The sequence below is a fragment of the Thunnus thynnus genome, chromosome 11 (assembly GCF_963924715.1).
Source record: "Thunnus thynnus chromosome 11, fThuThy2.1, whole genome shotgun sequence".
NCBI lineage: Eukaryota > Metazoa > Chordata > Actinopteri > Scombriformes > Scombridae > Thunnus > Thunnus thynnus.
Window position 1 is genome coordinate 17,224,940 of NC_089527.1, and position 24,459 is coordinate 17,249,398.

General features: G+C 37.6%; 1 protein-coding gene across 1 annotated transcript; it reads right to left on the bottom strand.

The window, feature by feature from the left end:
* Positions 1-757: 757 nt before the first annotated feature.
* LOC137192611 (activin receptor type-1C) lies at positions 758-22,603 on the bottom strand. The gene is made up of 9 exons (XM_067603436.1): positions 21,948-22,603; positions 11,808-12,038; positions 7,661-7,903; positions 7,192-7,422; positions 6,915-7,082; positions 6,084-6,240; positions 5,156-5,280; positions 4,726-4,856; positions 758-3,384 (listed from the first exon to the last, which is right to left on the bottom strand). The coding sequence occupies exons 1-9, from the start codon at positions 22,015-22,017 to the stop codon at positions 3,259-3,261; spliced, it is 1,482 nt and encodes a 493-aa protein (XP_067459537.1). The 5' UTR covers positions 22,018-22,603; the 3' UTR covers positions 758-3,258.
* Positions 22,604-24,459: the final 1,856 nt, after the last annotated feature.

Below are 24,459 nucleotides of genomic sequence, written 5' to 3' on the forward strand. Positions count from 1 at the left end.
AAAAGACTCCTTAACTAGCAGATTGCCTCACAGCAATCCTTCTCTGCCCCACTGACCCTCAGCAGAACTGTTGGCCAAGCGACCACGAGACTGTCTGGAACTCAGATGTCCCATTTCACCAGGACATTACAAATCCACATTCCTTATTTTTCAAGTATTAAAAGCATCAGTTTTGTTCTCATTACTAGTAGCAGCCCATGCACTCGCCTGCTGCTTGATAAAAGAAGGAAAAACAACAGAAAGAGCATATGGACGCACTCTCATCATTGCTTCTGTAATATGTGAGGATCTCTGATAAAGTCTTGAATTGTCAAAAAGCTCAAATTAAGATGAGGGGAAATTTTCAAAATGGTTCCTAAAATCTCCCGTGTGAGCTTGTCTTGAATGACAGTAAACATTAAGGCAACTCACAGCACAATCTTGAGGTGCTGACTCATCTACAAAGTGCTGATGGCCTCGGAGTTATACGTCTGTCTCTGCGGTCTAACGGTCATATCCATATCACGAACAGTGTAAGATAATAGAATGGCACAAGAGACAGCGGAGATGAGTCATGTCAGTTAAGCTAAATGTGTGACAAGAGATAAAATGACCCGTTTTTCACTTTGGTTTTTACCAGGAAATGCTGATCTGCATATGGTAATATGCACTGCTCTGCACAATCAGTGTTTTCGAAACCCAAGTAGTAGTAATGTGACATATTTTATACTAAAGCAGAAACAATTTATCTTAAATCAAAGAAATTAAAACAGTCCACTCCATAAAAAAACTGTTTATTGACCCACTGATATCACTTACAGTATTTCTATACAGAATAAATAGTGCAAAAGAAAAGATATGATGCAATGGTATTACATCCACATCTGAGCAACCACAGAAAACAGTTTTACACAAATCAGATGTATAGATCTAAGTAAGTAGAGGGTTTAAAAATCAAAAATGGATCTTGTTTTAAGAAAGCAATATCACATTTGTGAATATTCAGTTATGTCATAAAATACAGACAGAAATTGCACATGGTGATCACTCCTCTCTGGAGTGACTGATAAGTCTTTTTATATTCTTTAACAATCACTCTCCATTTGTCTCTGGGTCACCTGTCTGATTCTTGGAGAAGCAGATATGACACAATGGACAAAATATAATCTTGGTCAGCATAGATTCAACTTCAGATAAAAAAATATATATTGTAGGGTTTTTTTTTCAATGGACACAGGCAGAGCTCGACGCTTTAATACTGCATTTTAAATATTTCCTATCTGTACTCTTTGCAACATAAAGTCAAATGATTAAATGATTGAGGACATCTAATCATTTCACTGACAAAAAAAAACATGAACATTTGCACATGAACTGATATATTGCCGGGATAGCAACAGGCTCCTGTACATTAGCTTATCTTCAAGAGGCAACACTGCTGATGCTACATGTATCATCCAGTAATCCTGAAACCTTCATAACAGGGGGATACCTATACTGATACAAGTAAGCTATATGGAAATATGTCACTTGCCTTAGCAACTAAAAAAAAAAAAAAAGTAAACATTAACTGAAAATATACAGCTAGACATGAATTAAAAAGCAATGGATATGAAACAGGGGAAAGTTTTCTCCACAGCACCAGTTTCACAAACACTACAATGAAATTACACAATCATTTTACATGATATGAAACACATACATATGCACACACAGGCACATCTGCATTCATGTGGGTGAATACAAGTCCACATGGGAGACAGATGTAGCAATGTGGGCTTTCCCTTGTCTGACAGTCATTGGTCGTCATATCTGCGCCCATCATCTAAAATCTGTACTCTCTTCCTGATGATTTGCTAACAATGCACAATATGCTATTGCCCTACATTTGCTTCTATGCTTCTTCTTCTCTGTTCGGTGTATTGTTTATCTTTATATATTTGTATAAAGATGAAATACATGATTTGCTAAATTTCCCTGTTTATAAAAACACAAACAGCACCTTGACCCAATGTTAACAATAGTGAAACTGAATGTGTTGTTTTACTGATGTTTGCATGGGGTAGTTTAGGTTGTAGAATTTGTAACATGATTCCAGTTCCAGTTTGAATAAATATATTCAAGCAAAATAAAACAAATATTTTTACATTCATGGATGAGCTTTTGATTGTTAACAAGCTAGCATTCAACTGTCAGAAAGCAGCTACTGAAAGCTTTAAATGTGCAAAATTTACAGTAGTTCATAGCTTTACTTCTCTTCACATAAAGAACAAGACTAAAACGTCTGTGTCTACCGATCCCATGAGGCTGTAAAAATATGTAGACAGATTTGCATTTTTCACCACTGTTCAGTCAAAATATTCAACATTTGGCCTGATGGTAGTGCCAGAAAAAAGTAGAGCTGTTACCTAAATCAAAATGGTTTGCTGTGATAATTTAACTCATCTTGTCAGGTTTAGCTCTCATTAGCATCAACTGGATTCAGACTGATCCTCAGGGGAACATGAATGTCTGTTCCAAGAGTCTTGATCTTAAAATCAAATACTTGTCGAGGCATTTGGACCAACAGATCAACCAACCAGTGGACCACCTGTCATATAGAGCCACGCTGCGTTGCTAAAAATCAATAATCAGAAGCTGATCACAGTAAAAATCCACTAAGATATATGTAGCTTAAGGATCTCTTCCACTAGGAAATGCACAGCTGTACACCTGTTAAATGTGGAGTAACCTTTCGATTCACAGAGCTTTCATCAAACCATTTATCTACAATAGTACAGTAATAACTATGCAAAAGCACTTAAAACACTTTGAAGTACAAATGATCAGGTACAGTCTGTATGTGAGTCATTTAAAAACCGGTTAGGGTATCTTATCCAGTATCCTTTGTGATTGTCAGTCAGCACACTACAATACTGTGTTTGCTACATGATATGGCACAAAAACATCACAATGTGCAACTTTTATGTTTTGGGCACTTAAATGTCCGAGGTAGCAAAATAAAACATGTTTTATTCGATATGGCTCTTCCTACCAAAAGTTCAGATGTTTGGTTCAAATAACCAACATACATTATCGGTGTCTATGTGTAAAGCTGCCACAGACACCTCCTACAATACTTTGGCACCGACAACAACCTGAATAAGCGCTCTGACTGTTAACGTTGTGGTCGTTTCCTGAAGAGGGCCGCCTCAGGCAGTTAGAGAGGCAGTTTCTCCCTTGTTTGCTCCCAGTTCGTCTTTTTGCACCAATGCTGATCTACAGGGCGACAAAATCAAACTAATCTTTGACGTCCTTGATGACGGACAGCTGAGCCACGGTTTTCTTGACCCGCAGAGCAGTGAGTCGAGCAGCGGGGTTGGCGTACCAGCACTCTCTCATCAGTTTGCCCATCACACGCAGAGCCTGGTGTGTCAACAAAGAGACCCAAACATATCATTTATATAAAAGCACCAAATTTAGACAGCAGACTTAAGTTGCAGCTTCTCACCTTGAACATAAATACCAAGAGCTTCAGTTATATGTACACTTAATCTCCCGCTGACAGTTTTTTTAAAAATGAGCAACTTAATCTCTTCTCTTTGTTTTGTACAGTTAATGTGAAGTTTTTGGATTAAGATTTTATATGGAGGACAAAATGACCAGTGTTATGCATCAAAATATCAGAAACAGAGGTAGCCGAAATTTTTTCCTGTTCACGGCTTGAAATGAGTAGAAACACAACCAACCAATGAGACTGTGGGGTCGATGTAGGGAAAGTGTCGTCCTTCCTGTGTTATCATAACTGTGAAGATTTGACCTCTTCCATCCTAAACTTACTGTTTGTAAGCTTTAAAAACAAACTCTGGTTTCATACAATTTGGATAGTATTTTTGTAATTTTGGCCATAATTTCAATCTCTAAGAAAAACATTGGATTGATCAAATTAATTGCTAAGATCTGGGAATGTTAAATAATAAATGCTAAAATAACGTTCGGTAGGGCAAGAAACACGAGCAGTCAGACAATCAAATAAGCTTTAAACAAACTTCAGGGTGATCTTTCATGCATATCTTTCATTTCCAGGTGCTGAGTCCAAGAAAAATGTTGATACTTTCTGTTTCACACAGAAACATTGCACGTTTTCTAAATGCAATTTTTTGCGCAGATTTCACAGTTCTCCAATGCAATGAGGGATTATTATCTACATTTCAGGTGTGATCATTTTCTGTTTTTACCTCCAATTAAAGTGGTTTAGATAATCAAACTAATCATTTGTTTATAGCCTCATCTGACTGTTCATGTTTCTTGCCTCATTGGACTTAATGTCTCAAAGTTACCAAATCAAATACTCACACATCCGATTAACGTGGGTAGTATCAGAACTAAAGGATGCCTAAAACTACAGAATAGAGATGGAAATTATGAATCACTGCTGAATCGAATCATTTCACTCAGTAAAGTTCAAAGATTGTTATCATGTAGTTAATTTTTTCCTAAGCTAACAGACCACATCACAGTTCAAATGGCTGTTTCTGTTTCCAGTTCATTAGTAAGTTTAATTTGTTTTGTTCAGTTCAGCACAAACTAGGGCGATAAAAGTACTGATAAAAATCTAAATAAAACGATCCTTTAAGCATGTGGCATGTTATGTCTGATTTTCTTTTGTATCTGACTTTACACACATTAGTGATAAGTTAGCATTATAGCATCAGTTGCTTTACACGGTGATGATACATCAGACATACTGAGACCTTCCCATCTCACCTCACAGCTCTGCCACTGGTTAGGAATGTTGGGTCTCAGTTTCTGATCACACACCACTTTCTTCATGTCTTCGATGGACGGATCTGAAGGCACCAGGTCGTAGTAAGGCAGCTGGTAATCTTCATGAAGTCCTGTGAAAAAGACAAAGACAGGCATTTTGTTTATCATGCTTTTAACGATGCACAAGACTGATAATGTTCAGAGTACTGAGAAACAAGGATATAAACCACCCTGAAATAGTGTAGGCTGACACAGCACACAAAACAACGCTTGGCTGTTATTGGTATGATAACAGATTCATCAGTGCTCATGTATGTACCCTTAATGACACAGAGCAGTTTTGCAGATGACTTCTGTATTAAATATTTTTTTTAAATATCAATAAATGATTGTCTGTATGTTTTGCATGTGTGCGCATCATTTAAGTTACCTCTAATAGAGCATCTTCGGGCCAGTTCCCACAACACCAGGCCTAGCGAGTAGATATCTGCCCGCTTGAATGACTCAAAGCTGTTCATATTGATTGTCTCATCCAGGATTTCTGGGGCCATGTACCTGCAGAGGACAAAATGATTAAGGCCTATTAGAACAAAAAGCCCTGCGCTTCTTGGAATATTTTCCTAATCTACAGCAACTACTGAAAAAACAAGCTCAGTTCATTAATCTGAACGTGAACAGACTGCTTAGAGTCAAACATTACTTTTCTGGGAACTTGTTGCTTTGTTATTGTTAGGAACAAAAACTTCTCCTCTAAAAGCAGAACTAAAAGCATTCACTGATGATTTCTGGCTTACATCTGATGATGATACCAGTCTAAGGGATATTATATGCTACACAGTTTGAATCTTGTGAGCTTTTGATAGAAACACTAGGAGATGCCAAAGTCTAAAATCTTTTAATCCTGTACGTACAGGGTTTAAGTGTTCTAGTTGTATCATTCCTGCATCAATCCTCTTTAAATTCTCATGCAAAATAACTTAATGTGTCATGACTTTTGTCCAGAATTATTCTCAACAAACCTTAACACACTATTTCGCTGTGTGCACACCCAGAAAACATTTCTCTGTTAACAAACACAGCACATTATTTTAGGAATCCCTAAAGGGACTGAATTGGCTTGGCACAGTGTGTTCTTGGTAAAGGGGTTAACATGAAAACAGTGTCTAGGAAGCTCACTCCAAGTTGTTTCAAGCTTTTAGTTTCTTAAAACATAACTTCCTGATTATCATGTAAACTCAGGGGGAAATCTAACACATCAAATACACTGGAAGACGTTCGCAGTCACTGCCAGTTTCAGTTCCTGTCAGGTGGACTTTCTTGTTTGTTTATTATGTGCTGCACTTTGACGTAAATCCTACCTCTTGGTCCCCACTCTGTGGTTAGACGGTATGTCTATAGTGTTTGTGGTGGAGTCGTGCTTCACAGCCAAACCCAAATCTGCGATGACTGCCGTGCCGCTCTTCTTCACCAGGACATTTTTAGACTTCAGGTCTCTGTGAGCGATGGCAGGCTTCCCTAGAACCAAGCAGGACACACATAACGTTAAAGGCCCAAAAAATGTGCTTTATATTTGACAAAATATTTTTGATCTTTTAGTGATGAGTGCAAAAAAAATGCACCAGTGTTTCATAGAACTCTGACGTGCATCTAACCATAATATAATCACTGATAAACTATCACTGAAATAGATGATTTCTGATTTCCTGTTTATGACGGTAATGTTGAAACGATAAGCTGACTAATAATAATAAGTCAGCCAACAGAAAATGAATCACAAAAAATTTCACAATCAGTTACATCATTTATCACGCAAAAATACCAAATATTTGCTGATTCCAGCTTCTCCAATGTGAGGGTTTGCAGCTTTTGGAGTGTTGATCAGACAAAACAAGACTTCTGAAGAAATCTTTTTAGAACATTTTTTGACATTTCACAGACTCAACAATGAATTATCAAAAAAGTAATAGAAAAGTTAAATGATAATAGAAATAATCGTTAGTTGCAGCCATAAATTAAAGGCTAACAACTACTGTTTTGAGGATATACAGACTGATCATTAGTGTAGGAATCTGGGTTGAGACAATTCTCCTGTTATGTCCATTGAGATTTTAGTATATGATGGGTTTATTGTGCATCCTTTGAATCCCGCAATATGAGGTATTTGTGTTAGTTCAATAATACAGCCTTACCTTGCGTGCCAATGATTTCCATGTGGAGATGTGCCAGTCCGCTGGCTATGGACAAAGCGAGAATGACCATGCCCTCCAGAGAGACTGTGTACCTGTTCAGGTAGTCAAACAGGGAGCCATGCTCATGGTACTCTGACACCAACCACAGCTGAGTCCATGAGCCATTATCTGCAGCACACAGCAAACAGTACAGCTGAAACAGTTGTCTTACAATTATAACATGTACTCAATATTATACCTATAGAAGAAGAATTATATATCCAAAAGGTTCTGGCACCTTTATTGTCAGCAGCAATGAAGCCCAGGATGTTTTCATGTCTGAGCATGATCGTCTGATAAATCTCTGCTTCTCGGAACCAGGACCTCTCGTCCCTGGAGGAGAAGATCTTTACAGCAACATCCTCCCCTCGCCACCTGCCCCGCCACACCTCTCCAAATCGACCCTTACCAATGGTCTCCTGCAGGACAATGGTTCGAGCTATGGTTCGTTGGACCAGCAATGGCAGCCCTGCAAGACAAACAGAGATTTCCACCAGGCAGAGCATGAGCAGCGGACAACATGTTTGGTTTCTGTTTCTGCAAATCACAGATGGAGGAGTGCTATTTTTAAATCACACAACAATAAAGCCTGAAGAGTTTCTGAATTTACTTGCTTCAGTTCATTGAAGTGCAGTGGAGTAACTCAGAATAAATGGAACAGCGAATAATCGTCATCATGAATCATCATGTCAACTAAATCGGCTTACCTGATCCTGAGCCCGAGGTGCTCATGTCATAGATAAGATCTTTGAGACATTTGTCAGGTGACATGAGCATCTGGTCATCCAAGGGCTCCTCTGGGTCCTGCTTATGGGCTCTGCTGTAGGCACAGCGTTGGCCCTGCACAACAAACACACCCAGTACAATCCCCATACACAGCAGGCAAGAGGGCACGAGGATCACCACAGACAGCTGCAGCCTACTCCAGCCAGGATCTTCCAAAGGCCTTTCTGTTAACACACACACACACACATATACAACATGACAATGTAAAATCACCAGTTAATATTTTTTGCACATTACTGTTTACCAAATTGCTTATTCAATTCTAAGGACAAAAAGTCAGTTGAATGAGAGGACATTTGCAACTATATTTACAGCATTGTCACTGAGCACCCTCTGGTGGCCAAACATGGCAATGGACTGAGATGGTCCTCTCATGTAGATGATTTACATTGTCACTGGTGTATATGTACTGCTGAAATATGAAGGCAGCCTCGTCTGATGTACTGAGTTGCAGAAAAACACTTTCCTGCCACCACACAAGCTCAACAAGAATGAAGACATCAACCAGTTGACAATATTAAAACTTAGGGAACTGGAAATTGTACAATTGGCAGATGCAAATTTATGTCCTCCAACAAATGTGTTTTACATTCAAGGCACCAGAAATTTTCCTCACTGCTCCATAAATGTCATTGATCAAGAGTAATGAAGAGAAACAGAGGCAGAATCTTCTTCCAACAGTTAAAATGAAAATGCCACTCCATCGACATGCACTGAGCAAAAACAGGCACTTTGTGAGACAATGTGTGACTTAAATTGTGGGTTTGGCAAAACAATATAACCTGGCATTTCTATCGCTGACCTTCATTTTGTCTGTGGGCGGATAGAAGAGACCTGGACACAAACAAAAGTGGCAGAGCTGGTGGGCACCGTGATAATGTGGAATTTCCACACATGCTGACAAAATGTTGCACCGAGAACACTGTAATGGCATTAAAGAAAAGGGTAGGTTTGGGGAGTGATGAAACCTCATACAAGCTTTGGCTGAATGATTGCAGAGACCAATTACTCATAATATAATCATCCAGGCTTTAAAAAATCAGAACCTATCTATTAGTAGTAACATTTTTACACAATAAAGTTTTCCATGTTTCTTTACCCTTTTGATCCTCTCAAATCCCTAAAGTAAGAAATGTCCTCACCAAAACATGCAACATCTGCAGATGGCCCAATGTGCAAAGCAACACATCTTGAACTAGACCACAGTTTCCTAAGACATCTTTAGCCTTTTACCTAAAAACATATCCAGCTGTGTGTCCGACTGGAGCCCAGCAGATATGGTGCAAAACAAGACATTACTCTCCTCTGCTCCAGTGGCAAGACTGTTTCTCGGCAAACATGCATGTTACCTTTCAGCTTTTTGTCAAATGATCTGTTTGAATTTTTTGACGCAAAGGCTGAAAAAAATGTTCGGAAATTAGACTTAGAAGAAGATATCCCTGTCAAAGTGTGAAAGGTATAACAAAAAACACAAAACCTCTACCTACTACCTCTAACTGCACCGTATCACTGTCCAAGCACCTTTATAGAAGTCACGGCAAGAGCACTGATAAACATACAGTCTGAAACAACACATGGATGAGCTCACATGCTGATGTTTAGTGGAACAATGGAACAGATTGATTCTGGTTGTCCTCATTCACAGTCAATACCATAACAGCCTCAGGGTGCTGTATCAACAGTCAACAGTGGTTATTTCACACTGCGACCAGGAGTAAACATTTACAAAAGCATAAAAATGCAGGAGCAGGAAACGTGGGTTTTACTTGTCTAAAATGCACATACTGAAGTTCTGACTCTGCAGTTCCCCTCAACTTTAAAGAGCATTTCTGTTCTGTTGTTTAAGTTTTCTGACCTGCGACTCTACTGATTTGGTTCACTCTCACCGTTCTCATCAACCCCTTTTCCCAGCAGCAGCAAGCAGATGTTTTCAGCTAAAAAGCACTGATAAACCCACTGTATGCTCCCTGCCCAGCACCAAACAGCAGGCAGACACAGTTAGTGGCCAGCTGATGAACATAGCAGAGCGTTCAGCGGCTAAAGAAACAGATATATTTACCGCAGGTGTTTGTGGAGACAAAAACAGAGCTATAAAGGAGAGTGAATATTGTACTAATTCATTGTGTGGTCAGAAACTCTAAATGAATGCTAATGTTGCTCAGAGTCTATTGGACATGTTGACATGTAGGCAGTGTTGCTACCATATCTACTTTACAAAGCCATAATATGTCAACTGTGTGTAATTTTCAGCTTCATATGTTTCTACCAAGTGACAAAAACTGATTAATGGGGAGCTTTTGCCAATCTGATTTACTTCATGAATTGTCCATTTTACATTTTACATTTTACTGCACTCAAACTGGAAATGTCAGAGGGACAAACTGTTATGTTTTAGTTTATTTATTGCAGTAAAACAAGAACTATTTTTCTATTTGCAACCTCTGTCTGACCTCTCAGCATTTTCCATTGAGTTGTATATCCACAGGTGTAAGTAATCCCCCTCAGCTTTAAGGCCAACTTCCACCAAGCAGACCCAGTGAGAGGCTTTTAACTTGCACTAGGACTACATGCCTGACAAAGTATTTATAAATCAGGGGAGGGAGGGGAGGATCACTAACCGTCGTCCCATGGCCTCTGCCAGCTTTGTTATGTCACAGGATCTAGTAGGATCAGCATCCACCTCGTCTAGCCGGGGCCAGAATGAGTGGGAAATCCCACAGTGATTGGGCTAGTGTTGCTGTTGACTGCATACTGTAACTACTGAGCAGAGGAATCCATTTTCTTCTTTTTAATGCTTTTTTATGTAACCTGGTTTGTCTTTCCTACTGTGGGAAAAAAATCAGCTTTATTGAATTAAGTAAAAATACCTTAAACCAAAACTGAACTAAAACAACAACCAGTTAATATTTGCCAAGGTAATAATCATTTTCTTGTTTGCTTGTTCACACAATATCAAATAGAACATAAAAGTTAGATCAAATTATAACAGGTGTCTGCATGTGCAGGCGGAGCCAAAGAGCCAAATTGCTTCCACTAAATCACAACATCATATTCCAGGAGCAAAACAACTACAATCAGTATTCTGGCGCTCAACCAAAATCTACAATATTATTCAAAATAGAAGAGTATTAAGAGTTGACAATGAGGATTTTTTTTTAACATATTTTCTTAAATCTTTGGGTATAAGTTTACAAAATTACTAGAAATTTAATTCCTGATTTTAGGACCTCTATTAGAAATTCTAAATTAGGTATTTGCAGTTCTTGAAAGTGCAAGTTGAAGGTGATGACTGTTCCTGGTTTCATGGTTGTGAATGATGCTAAGTATGATTAAATAATCCTTTAAGACAGACGGCAGAGTGTTACTGAAATAGTGCTAAATGAACTGCTCAACCTGGAGTTTGTTCATTTGGAAAACATTGAGATTGGCAGACCTTTGGCAGACCTTACAGAGAGGGAATCTGTGTGGCTCCTGTATTCTACACAGAATAATCTTTTCTATAATCTTTTGCAATTTTGAAGGGTGTATACTCGCCCAAGCGTTATTGCAATAACTTATAGGAGAGTAAATAATGGACAATATATTTATAATGTATTGCTGAAATAATATAAGTATCTTGTTTCCTATCTGACTCAAACTTAGCTTTATGGCACTTACTCATGTTGTTCTCTCCTGACTAGATCCCTGCTTGTGTCGTATCAGCTCTCAGATGTACGTCGCTTTGGATAAAAGCGTCTGCTAAATGAAATTGTAAATTGTTTTGCCAATAATCCCTATGTTTGTTTCTATTCTAATGTGGTTTGTTTCATATTAATATGTGATTTCCAGCTCGACTTATCTATAATTACTCAAAGGAATCACATGGAAGTGCCACTCTCCAAAAGTACATTCTCCATTTAAACATTTATAGATTTCTTTTATATGAGTTAGGCCAAAATAAAATGAAATAAGTTAAGATTAAGTGAAAGTTTATTCATCTTAAGCCATTTAGATATATGGTTTAGTTCAAGCAGCACCATATCTTTAAGCCATTTTGAGATAACACCATATTAATCATACTGACTGTACCTGGATCTAAGTGCAGAGTCTTGTTGTTGCAGAAGTCAGTGAAGCAGCAGTTCCTCTTGGAGACATTGGGGGAGCTGTAGCAGAAAACCTGGCCCTTCATCTCGGAGGGCGACAGGCAAGACTTGACCGCCTCTTCTTTCCCATCGATCAACATCACAGAGTTCCAGCAGGCGCCGTCTGCCGCCGTCTCACAGGTGTGGTTGGCGCACAGCTGGCACACACATCTCAGACCTGCAACACAACGCATTACTCAAGATGGTTAGATAATTTTTTCCACAGACACTTTCCAGCACAACACAAAGTATTTAATTTATTTGTAACACTAGACATGTATCATTCACAGACTTTCATGGCCAGTAGTCTTGAACTCTTTAGGAGCAGAATGCTGCTGTTATGTAAGGAGGTCCATGCTCTTAAATGCCTGGAGGTGGAGGAACCAGAGTAATGCCTCTTAGTTTAACACCCAGATAATCTTGTGTTCTACTTGGAGCTGCTGTCATGCTTTGTTTGATAAGACTGTGAGTGATTGATAAGCTAGGCTGCACTTCCCACTCATTGGAAAAACCCGGAGATAAATGATGAGAATATTTGATTTTGATTAAACAATTTTAACAGACACGGTAGCATCATTTTAAAAAAAACTAAAATAGCCATACTAATATAAGCAACATCTACACAGTATTCAGGTATTAATGATATAATACAGTTGTAATCATAAACTTCATTGACATAACAGTAACTCTGATCATTTGAAGCATTTTTCAAATTTTGACCATTAATATTAAATCATAATCTCTTCATAATCTCATGCAGTTCAGAAAAAAAAACTTCAAGTTTCATGTTGTGTTTTTTAGTTTATATAAATTCCAATAGAAATCGTGGCTGCTGTCTGAAACTCATGTCCTGTGTGCAATTAATGGTTGGCATTCCAGTAACACTCACCAGCGAAAATCATTTTTGTCAGGAAAATTCACGGCTGATGCAAAGCATCTTGTGACAGCATGTCACCTCTTCACAGGTTTATTGCTGCCAGTTTCACATCACCCTTTCTTTAAACATCATATTTTGTCATGTACCAACAAACAGGTGAAAATTGCTTTATAATAATTTCTAAAGATGTGGATGTCTCAAATCAACCTGGTTGACATGAAAATAGAAAGTCTGGATGCAGTTGACCTTTGACACCTGTCAGAGCGTTCTGTACCACTAAACATGAAGCCTGTTTCTGCCAATTTCCTACATATTCATATATATTATATGTTGCCATACACTTTGAGTCACAGGATAGATAGGAATAAAAATAATACAGGAAAAAAGACAGAAACATACAGAGTGTTTATGATAAAAATGAATGTATGAAAAACTTGAACTCTTGACCATCTGTCCAATTTCAATGTTTTTACAGAGGGAACTCAAAAGCCACAAACTCTCTGTGATTTCAGCCTGAATTTGTGAAACATTTAAACATACTGTGGTCAGAGAACCTAAGAAGTCATCTTGAACCCTACAGACAACCACTGTAGAAAATCTACAGTAAGAGTTGTTAATGAACTGTGTGAGTATTTTGTTAAAAGTGCAGCTGTGGCATTTTTGACCCCTTGTAGCCTTGTGGTCACACAAAATATTGATTTCATTTAGGTTTTTTTCTGTTTATTGCATTATGCTGTATAAAAGTAACTGATAAGTAAAAATCATCTCTACTGCACATGTATTCTATTGCAATAGTCTTTCCAAGAAGGAAAAAAAGCAGGAGTAAACATTCTGCAGATGTTGATAGACAAGAACTGACATTGGACACGGTACATTTCACAACTGAAGGGAAACAACATTAGGACACTTTCTTGAGATGATGGTCAAAGTTCATGCTGTGATCACAAGTGACTCTTACTTTCGTAATTGTTGTTTGTATTTAATGTTCATTATCCAATGGATGGGTTCAGTGGTAGGATGTGTAGTCCTTGAGAGTTGATTTGCAAACCAGTAAGTACAGAGCTGTCATCAATGTGGCAATTAACAAAAATGAATTAAATCCAAGGAGAATAATTAAAAAAGAGGAGAGAGCGGGACCAAAGATTGATCCCTGGAGCATACTGCAAAGGAGTGGGCCAGATTATGACACACACTTGGACAGGGAAGACAGTTGAAACTTTCCTATTTAATAGGAAATTTCTGAAATAGTAAGTATTGCAAGTATTGACAAAAACTCAGTTGGATCATTCATTACTTTCTGACCTCCCCAACTGAGTTTGTTTGTGGCATTCTGCCCCCAAGCACATTTGTTTCTACTAAAGATATAAAAACAGGTCACAGGTAATTTCCTACAGCAGCTGGACACTGTAGTTTTTAGCAAACATTATTCAAAAAGGAATAAACAGTGCATTTTTGGTAACTTTTTCAGCCATGGATCAATAGACATTTGGTGCACCAGTGAGTATTTAAAGCACCGAGATGGCAAAAAGTGCAATATTTTATTGGAATGAGGGAGTATTCACAAAACATCCAAAGGCTGAAAGTAAAAACTCCTAAAACAAGCTCCTAAATTTGAGTGGGGTGAGAGGTAGTCCAGAGGACTCCTACAGTAAGTCAGCTTTTGCATGTAATGCACCTCACAGTGTCAGCATTTTGTAAGAATATAATGATTATAAACTTTTAAAAGCATATTTTGATGGTGGACGAGTTAATAAGGGTCCAATCAGCTCAACAACAAATAAACAATCCAATAATCCCAGAGAGTTTACCCAACTCTGCACTACTTTGACCCTGGAAAACTGTAGTTTACAGTGCTGATGAACTTGGAATATTTCAGCCTTGTGTCAGAATTATTCATCAAAGAAAATATGTGCTTTTTAGAGCCAGTTTGTTCAAAAATTCGTTAAGTAAATAATCAGCAATTGAAATATATACAGTACCAGTCAAAAGACACACTTTCTCATTCAAGGGAACAGGAAGGAGTGTCCAAACTTTATACAGTATTGTGAAAAAGTTTTAGGCACTTTAGATGTTTAGATTCTTTTCCATAATGTAATACTAACACAGAGGCGTCTAATGGGCCCTAAATTTATTCTGCAGCATGACAATGACCCCAAACATACAGCCAAAGTCATAAAGAACCATCTTCAGGGACAAGAAGAACAAGGAGTCTTGCAACAGATCATATGGCCCCCACAGAGCCCTGATCTCAACATCATCCAGTCAGTCTGGGATTACATGAGGACACAAAAGCAGCTGAGACGCCTGAATCCACAGAAGAACTGTGGAAAGTTCTCCAAGATGCGGGAACAACCAACCATGTACCTTGAAAAACTGTGTGCAGGTGTATTGAGGGGAATTGGGGCTGTTTTAAAGGCAAAGCGTGGTCACACAAAATATTGATTTCATTTAGGTTTTTTTCTGTTTATTGCATTATGCTGTAGAAAAGTAACTGATAAGTAAAAACCATTTACAGCATCATTTTCAAAAGCATCCTTAAAGATTAGTTTAGTCAACCGGAAAACAAAATATCACAGTATTAACACGCAGGTGGTGTTTGATGCCAGATACAATCTACTTGATAAGTAAATTTTACTTTGATTCATGTATAAAGGATATAACACAGCTTATAAAATACAATATGTTTGAAATTAAATCAATCAGTCTACAGTATCTTTATTCCCGGTCACGCTCCTGTGTATTGATGAATGTTTTCTTTTACATTCACTGACACAGACCAGTCACCTGTCAGCCATCGCTGTAGACATAGTGAATTGGTTTATTGATGAAACATGATGTCACCCATAGCAACAGGGTCCACCTCGCCCCTTCTCTTAGTTCAAGTGTTCTCTCCATTCCTTACTAAAAATAAGGTTTTTCTGACCAGCTTAAAGAGGAAACTTTTAGCTTAGGATCTTTTAGCTCCATTTAGGAGGACTCCTAGTTGTAAAATAAGACCCTTTATCAATACGCAAGTTCAAGGGACACCTGACTAGAATTTGAGAAAAAGAATAATCTTTTACAGCTTACACAGGAGTTGCTTGGCAACAACTTCTTCAAGGACAAGTATTAAATGAAGTTTGAATATATTGCTCTGTAACTGAGGTATAACAATGTTAATTTTTTAAGCTTTTTAAGAAACCAAATGACCCACTGAATACTGGTATAAATATTGAATATTTTCTTAAATCATATATTGCGACAGGGAAATAATATATTATTACAGAGTTTTTGTATTGTTTGGATGCTTTGCCAGTGACAAAAGGCCCCTTTCTTTTGGAATAGGTGCTATGACCCAACTGTTGAGTTTGCAGAACAGCAAGTGAATGCTCAAAGTGGTGTCATGTCATCAAAACATTAAAATCAGCATAATCACATAATGGTGTCTACAAAGTCACTTAATGGTGGTAAGAAAAATGAAATCAAATTCACAAACTATTACTAGGCAGTGTGTTTACTGCTCCATATCTTGCTGTCAACTGCATTTTCCGTCACATCACATTTACTGTAATATTTTCCCTGATGAGACACCTTGAATAAAACATCTTTGACTGACAAATTCAACCTTGGCATCTTTCTGCAGTGATGTCATCACAGGTAAATTGCCTCAGTGAGTGTGACCTGACATGGTTTCTATTGCCATGCTGAAAATAAATCCTCACTTGCCTTGAGGAATGGTGAGTATAGCAGAGGTAGATCTTTGATATTCTTGGACAGGATTAGAGCTTTTCTTGAAGGCTGCCCTACAGTCTGACTGAACCGCATGTTGTCCGGTATGACAATGTGAGGTTCAACAAGTGTCCAACCTGGTGTGTCCCTTTACATGGAATCAAACATTTTGCACCTATGCATATTTTCATGAACCAACACAACAGAAACAGATTTCTCTTCCTTATGAACAAGATTGAAAATATTGTGAGCAGAAGACTCACGAGAGAAGAAGTCAGGTGAAATCTGCACTCAGTGTCTAGCCTTGTGTTAAATCTGTGCAAACCAAAACCAGAAATTATCACCAGGAGTCATTTCCTTTGTCAACAAAGCTATGCATTAAGTCTTAAGTCTTGCAATGAAAGTGGACCAATTTGACTCAAAATGAGTATCAAACAGAGGCAAGGCAAGTGTATTTATATAGCACATTTCAGCAACAAGTCAATTCAAAGTGCTTTACATAAAACATTAAAAGCATCAAGACAAAGTGCAAAAGAAACACACCACAAAAGGACATTTAAATACAATTAAAAACAGTCATTAAAGAGCTAAGAGAATAGAAAACAAAATAAGCTAAAATAAAATAAAATAGGTATAAAATACAAGAATAAAAGTGCAGTGCAGTGTAAGAAATTAATAGTTAATGAGTACTTTTTTAATAAAAGGCAGCAGCAAACAGAAAAATCTTGATTTAAAAGAACTGAGGGTTGCAGCAAACCTGCAGTTTTCTGGGAAAAACTACACACTGTTTCTCCATGTTTAGTTTTCACTCTGGGAACAGAAAGCAGACTTGTCCCAGACGACCTGAGAGGTCTGGGTAGTTCATAATGTAGCAGAAGATCAGAGATGTATTTTGGCCCTAAACTATTCAGTGCTTTATAAATCAACAGCAATATATGGAAATCAATTATTTAACAGGCAGGAAACCAGTGTAAAGACCTCAGAACTGGAGTGATGTGATCTACTTTTTTGGTCTCAGTGAGGACTTGAGCAGCAGAGTTCTGAATCAGCTGCAGCTGTCTGATCGATTTTTTAGGGAGACCTGTGAAGACACTATTACAGTAGTCAAGTCTACTGAAGATAAATGCATGGACAAGTTTTTCAAGTAAGTCCTTTAATCCTTGATATATTCTTAAGGTGATGTTAGGCTGACTTTGTAATGTGGTTGCTGAAATTCAGGTCTGAGTCCATGACTACACCAAGATTTCTGGCTTGGTTTGTGGTTTTAACATTACCAAGTGAAGCTGAGTGCTGACTTTGAATCATTCTTCTTTGGCTCCAAAGACAATTACTTCAGTTTTGTCTTTGTTTAATTGAAGAAAATTCTGGCACGACCACTTGTTGATTTGTTCAATGCACTTACTCAGTGCTTGTATTGGACCATAGTCCTCTGGTGATATGTTTATGTAAATTTGTGTGTTGTCTACATAATTGTGGTAACATATTTTGTTGTTTTTCATAATCTGAGCCAGTGGAAGCATGTAGATGTTGAATAGAAGAGGCTCTAGAGTGAAGCCTTGGGGAACTCCGCATGTCACTTTTGTCCACTTAGATGTGCCATTACCTATAGACATAAAGTAGTGCCTGTCCTTTGAGTAGGAGTCAAACCAATTTAATACTGTGCCAGAAAGTCCCACCCAGTTTTCCAGTAGGTCTGGTAATATATTGTGGTCAACTGTGTCAAATGCAGCACTGAGATCCAGTAATACCAAGACTGAAATTCTGCCACTGTCTGTGTTTAAGTGGATGTCATTGAAGACCGTAACAAAAGCAGTCTCAGTGCTGTAGTGTGGTCGAAATCAAACAAACAACCAAACAAAGGGTAGTCAACTTGAGGCCAAGCAGATTCTTAGATTTAGAGAAGTAGAATTTAGAGTAGTATAGTGCTGAGAGGCTTGTACGTTTGCTAAACCTTTTTACCACAGAGGTCTACAGTAAGAATTGATAAATAGTATGAAAGGTCCCACTTAAGCATCATATTGCAATTGAAACTATTATATGCAGACACAGAATACAGCCCAGCACTGTATTAGGGCTGCAACTTAAGATTATTTTCATTATCGATTGATCTAACAATTATTTTCTCTATTACTTGATTAGTTGTTTGGTCCATAAATGTTAGAAAATGGTGAAATGGTGACTTAATTTCTTTAACTAGAGGGACAAGTCAAGGGTGTCCATTGTCACCTTTGCTTTTTGCGATGGTGATCAAACCATTGGTGTCGTGTATGAAACAATACAAACATTAGAGGACTGAAGATTAATAATAACAAACACAAATTTCCATATATGCAAATTACATAATTCTATACATAACACATCTAGAAAATTCATATTTATATAGTACAATTTGGAAGATATTCAGGATATAAGATCAATTTTAAGAAATCTAGTGCTTGCCTCTTACATATGACACCAACAGAAATATGTCTTGTCCTTTTCACTGGATACCAGGGGGTTTTAAATACTTGGGATTAAATATTACACCGCATTTAGATTATCTGCTAAAAGAAAACTAAACTCCTCTCATAGATAAGATCAAATTGATTTGTGATTTGTGTAAATGGTCCACTCTACCATTATCTGTTAGGAAGAATAAATGTTATAAGAAGACTTAATTTTTTTTTTCAGATGTTACCATGTTATTTATCATTTTTTTGAATCTCTGAACAAACATATTTCAAAATGCATCTCATGCAATAAAAAACAAGGATTAGTTTAATGACCCACAGGAAGTCAGAGCCCATGGGGGTCCTGGTCTCCCCAATCTCCAGTATTACTTTTGGTCAGCCCTATTAAGAAATTTAGTGTCATGGTTGTTGGGGAGACAGGACTCAGTGGGGGGTTCAGATGGAAGCCAGCCAGATCTGAACAAACACTTATAATCAATCAATATATGCAAATGCACAAACTTGGGTATAAAATAATTTAAAGATTTGTTTCATAAAACATGCAATTAAAATCATTCATTGATTCAAGAACAGAATATGGCGTTCCTAACACAGATTTTAAATATCTACATATTCAGAATGTGTCCGTTCACTTCACCATTCAAAAAGAAAATACGTTGAGTTTTGGATTATCTGAAGTAGAGGATATATTAATGTCCTTAATTACAATTAAAGGTAAAATTAGATAATTTTATGATATTCTATCTAAAGGAGATCATTCATCTTTCCCAACTCTATTAAAGATTTGGAAAAAAGATCTAAATGGTTTTAGATGAAAATACCTGGCTAATCATTTGTGGAAGAATATATTTCTCATTTACAAGTAAAAAAAAATCAAGGAAGATAACTTTAAGGTCATCAATAAATTCTATGTCACTCCTATAAAGAAGCATAAAATTTCCAAAGATTTTTCACCAAACTGTCCAAGATGTAGAAGGAACATGTGTGTATCTGCTCTGGCAATGTGATCTGTTGAAAAGTTTCTGGAATTCAATTCACTCCTTCACTAAATCAGTTTTGAAAATTGGATTTCAACCATTGTTTCTATTTATTAAATGACATGCCAGATTTTCAATTAGATAAAAAAAATGCAGAGTATTAATTACTATAACATACTTTGCTAGGAAATACATACTTCTATGTTGGGAAAAATGAATCTCATTCTCATTGATGTGCTGTAAGTGTAATCTAAGTATACTGAAGAACACACCTGAGATGTTTAGGAAACTTAGGTTACACTTTAGTAAATTTGTTAAAAGTGTACTATTTTGGTAGGTAAAAGTAACCAAGAACACATCAATAGTATAATTTCATCTTTGAACACACTAAGTACAACTTGAGTGGTTTCAATTTAACACAGCTTTAGATTACTTTCTGAATAGATAAAAGGGATACTAATGCATATTAAGTGGTAAAAAGGTTTCAGAAAATATACTTAAGTATACTTTCTTTCTTTGTTTTGTTTTACTTTGTTTTGTTTTGTTTTGTTTACTTGGGCATATGGGGGTAGAGGGAAGAGATGGGGGATATGAGGATACTCAGTATACTGTTATGTTTGTATGTTCACCCAATGGTGATTACTGATTATTGTACACCCCTCAGAAATGAAAAGATGTTGGAAAAAAAAGAAAATGGTGAAAAATCACTGATCACTGATTCCCAAAGCCCAAGATGCAAAATATAAAGTCTTGTTCTGTCCCGACTGGCAGTGCACAACCCAAAGATATTCAGTTTACTGTCATAAAAGACTAAAAAAACTGGAAAACATTCACATTTGAAAGGCTGGAATCAGAGAAATTTGAAATGTTCCTCTTAAAAAATGACTCAAAACAATTAATTGATCATCAAAATAGTTGCCAATTAATTTAATAGTTGTCAACAAAATGATTAATTGACTAGCTGCAGCTCTACACTGCATGTACCTAGAATATTGTTCATTTGAAAACTGTATTATCAATATGCATTATACAACCTGTTACCTGGAATGAGCACATCTCAGAGAAAAAGCACTCTGCTGATTAGCTGAATTTGTGTGTTCAATTACATCTTACAAGGGAAAGTGCACATTAAATTGGTGGCTGATAAAACAAGAAATGCCTGTTGACTGACAGAGCCGTCCTTGGGGCCAAACAGGCACATCCAGTCATCATGTTTCAGTCTGGAAAGGGTCAAAGTTAAAGCTAATACTTATAGTAAGACTGAACCATTATCAGACAATAAGACAGGAAAAGGGTCATCACAGTGCACCCTGTGTTGTCTTAAACTAAGCTTTCAGTCACACACCCATTCATCAGGGTAACACCAGGACAAAGTAGGTGGAAGACAGACAGCACTGAGTGCAGACATTCCTCTTTATATATACTGTACTTACTTGCACTTCTGGTCTAACAGGTGAGTGACTACTGATGTTTGTCAGCAACTACTGGCAACTCAATTATGATGTATTTGATCATATCAGATGCAACATGACTGGGGAAAACTTCATCATACTTAAGAAAGCAGTATGTAAATATTTGACAGGTTAACAAATTAGATATGAAACATTTCCTGAAAAGCACAACTAAAATCTTTGGAATGTAAATGAACAAACATAAAAATCTCTCAGTTTGTTTGTTGAAGGCAGCAATTTACATTCTTAGATAATAGATAGCCTATTTCCATTCAGAGCTTTAAGGTACATAAGCCTAATGGAAATGTAATTATATGTAGTTTTTAAAAGTACAATACAAGATTAAACTTGTATATATATAAAATATTTCAAAGTCACATAAACTTAAGTCATGGTGTTTGGTCACATAACAGATCACGGAGCTTTCTCAGAATACAATATGGGCAATTTAAAAAGTCAACTGAATCAACTAATTATTAGCAAACCTGCGTTGTAGCCTATGTGGTGGACAGTTAAATAACTCATGTGAGACCTTCAGTCACACAACGGTAAAGTGTAATTCACCAGATGGATACATTTAATCAACATAATGCAAACTGAGTGAGTGGGAGCTGCCTACTGTACCTGCAGTCAGCTGGGCGATGGACAGGAAGATCAACGCCGCTTGAAAGCTCTGCTTCCTGGGACAAGTCATGGCAAGAGCCGCATCTGCTCCCTCTCCGACGCACCGTTTTTACGCAGCTACTCTACAAAAAACGCAACGCTACACATCGCGGCGAAGTCTACTCGGCCATGCAACCCGCACAAACGCCTCACGCAGCAGACGAACGGGAGGAAAAACTGTGAAACGCAACGAGAGGTTCGCTCCGCCTCTGTTGACTAGAATTTAAGAGGATTAGCGCTGCAGACCTCTGATAAAGACATGTGAATGAGAGCCAGAGAGAAAGTGTCTGATGCACATCCATTTAACTGCTGCAGGTCCAGTGAAACACCCCCTCCTGTCTGCTCACTTCTCTGAGGGTGTCAGTCACTTGTTTACTGAATTCTTGCTATAGAGAAAAACACAAAACCACATTACACACAAAATTAGGTACAAGGAGATTATGAACTCCCTCCTGAGCACAGCAGACACATACACAGTCCCAAGGTTGACATAAATACTACTGAGTTTTTGGAAGATGCACTGACTCTTTTCCACCTCCCTGTATACACACATCTTGGCCAATAAATGATCTATAGGAACATTCATGCGTTTCCAAGAGACTGTAGCTATAGCTGGGTTAGTCTGATTCTGTTAGGCTCATTAAGCAGCTGTCTACACATGGCAGCTGTATCATATGCATATGTATTTCATTGTCAATTAACCTGACAATTATTTTTTCAATTAACCAATTAATCGTCAAGTCTATGAAATATCAGAAAATACTGAAAAATTTTATAATTTTATTAGTTTTATTATTTTATTAGTCTTCAAATGTTGTTTTGTTGGATCAGTTCAAAATCCAAAGAAATTGAGTTTACCATCATGTACAACAAAGAAAAGCTTCAAATCCTCACATTTGAAAAGCATTAACTTCTCGAATGTTTGGCATTTTTAGGTATCAATGACTAAAATGATTAATTGATGATCAAAATATTTGCCGGTTAATTTTCTGTTGATCTACTAATCACTGCAGCTCTAGTCTTTGCAGCTCTAATGCAAAGACTAACCAGTGCTCCTATGCTGATTTTGTGTGTTAATATGTTTGAGGTCATTTTACTTCACAGAACATTATTTAGGAAAATGCATCACATGAACGCAATACAAACTAAAATAATTATTGATCTAAAAATCTGGATTTTGACACAGGGCCCCTGTACAAGACAGATCCTCAGGATCAGGTAATAATGAAGGACCCACCTTTGTTGATAATGTACTTGCAATCAAATTACAAAACACAGATTCACAAGCAGTCAACATGAGCCATTTGTGGCTCCTGAGGGACTGGCAGTTGCCCACTTTGCCTAGTTGATAATCCAGCCTTGAAAGCGGCCTATCTTGCACCCCTGTGGCCATTGTAATTCTTCTCCCTGGATGTGAACAGAGCTCAGGTCAGCAAAATTGAAGAAACCAGGCTCGACAGATACCACTGCTAACATCCTGTCCAACCAAGCAAAGAGCAAGAACTCTCAGATGAATACTGAATCACTCTGCTGTACATCCAAAGCTCTGCGGAGTTTCAGCTCGACTCACCTGCATAAAAAGGTTATTTACAGCAGGCCATGTGTGATCAGTGCTCCTTAGCAACAACAGGTGCCAATGTCACCAGGGAGCGAGAATGAGTGAACTGAACTTGAGGCCTAAGATTACGTGCACAATATAGAGGCATAAAAAGTAAGGTTCTATGTACTGACAGTAAAGTCAAGGCAGAAAAATAGTGAGACAGTTGTTGATGACTACTGAATCAAGGAACGTCAGCTCTATTATGGCTTCTGCAAATACCATAAATGTAACGCCTGCTTCCACTGTACCACTTGTGATGGTTAGAAGGTTAAATGGTAAGCCATAGAAAAGTTTTATCTTGTACAGATACAGTGAATGTCGGTTTTATATGTCATTTTAGCCAGTTAAAAATCAATATCACTCAAGGCTGACTTCGAATAACAGATTTCTATTAGTACATTGTAGACCATTTGTAGGGCTTTCTACATTTAGGTTTTCATTTTTTAAATGTGTTGTTACCCATGAGTGAATGTGACAACATACTATATCTAGTCAGTGCAGCAGAGAATGACCCAATAAATAAAGCACTGGCAACTGTTGGTTCCTCGTTCTCATTAATCACCCAATTCATAAAAATGTATTGATTACAGCCTTTCGGGAAGAGGGGGAAACAGCTTACTGTTTCTTCCTCTCAGTTCTAATGTACATAACAAATAAACAAACCAAGTGTAGAACCTCAAGGAAAACAAGGTTTGGATTCAGGTTGGTGGAGTCCGTCCTCTGTGCACTGTGGCTGCAGGATGGATCGAATGACACTGAATATGATGTTGACGCATGTGAGCAGGGCGTCTTGGCTTCTCAGTATTCAGCTCGAGCATATTAATCAGTCAGCGAACCATCAGGAGCCCAGTTTTTTTCTTTGACATCTACCAA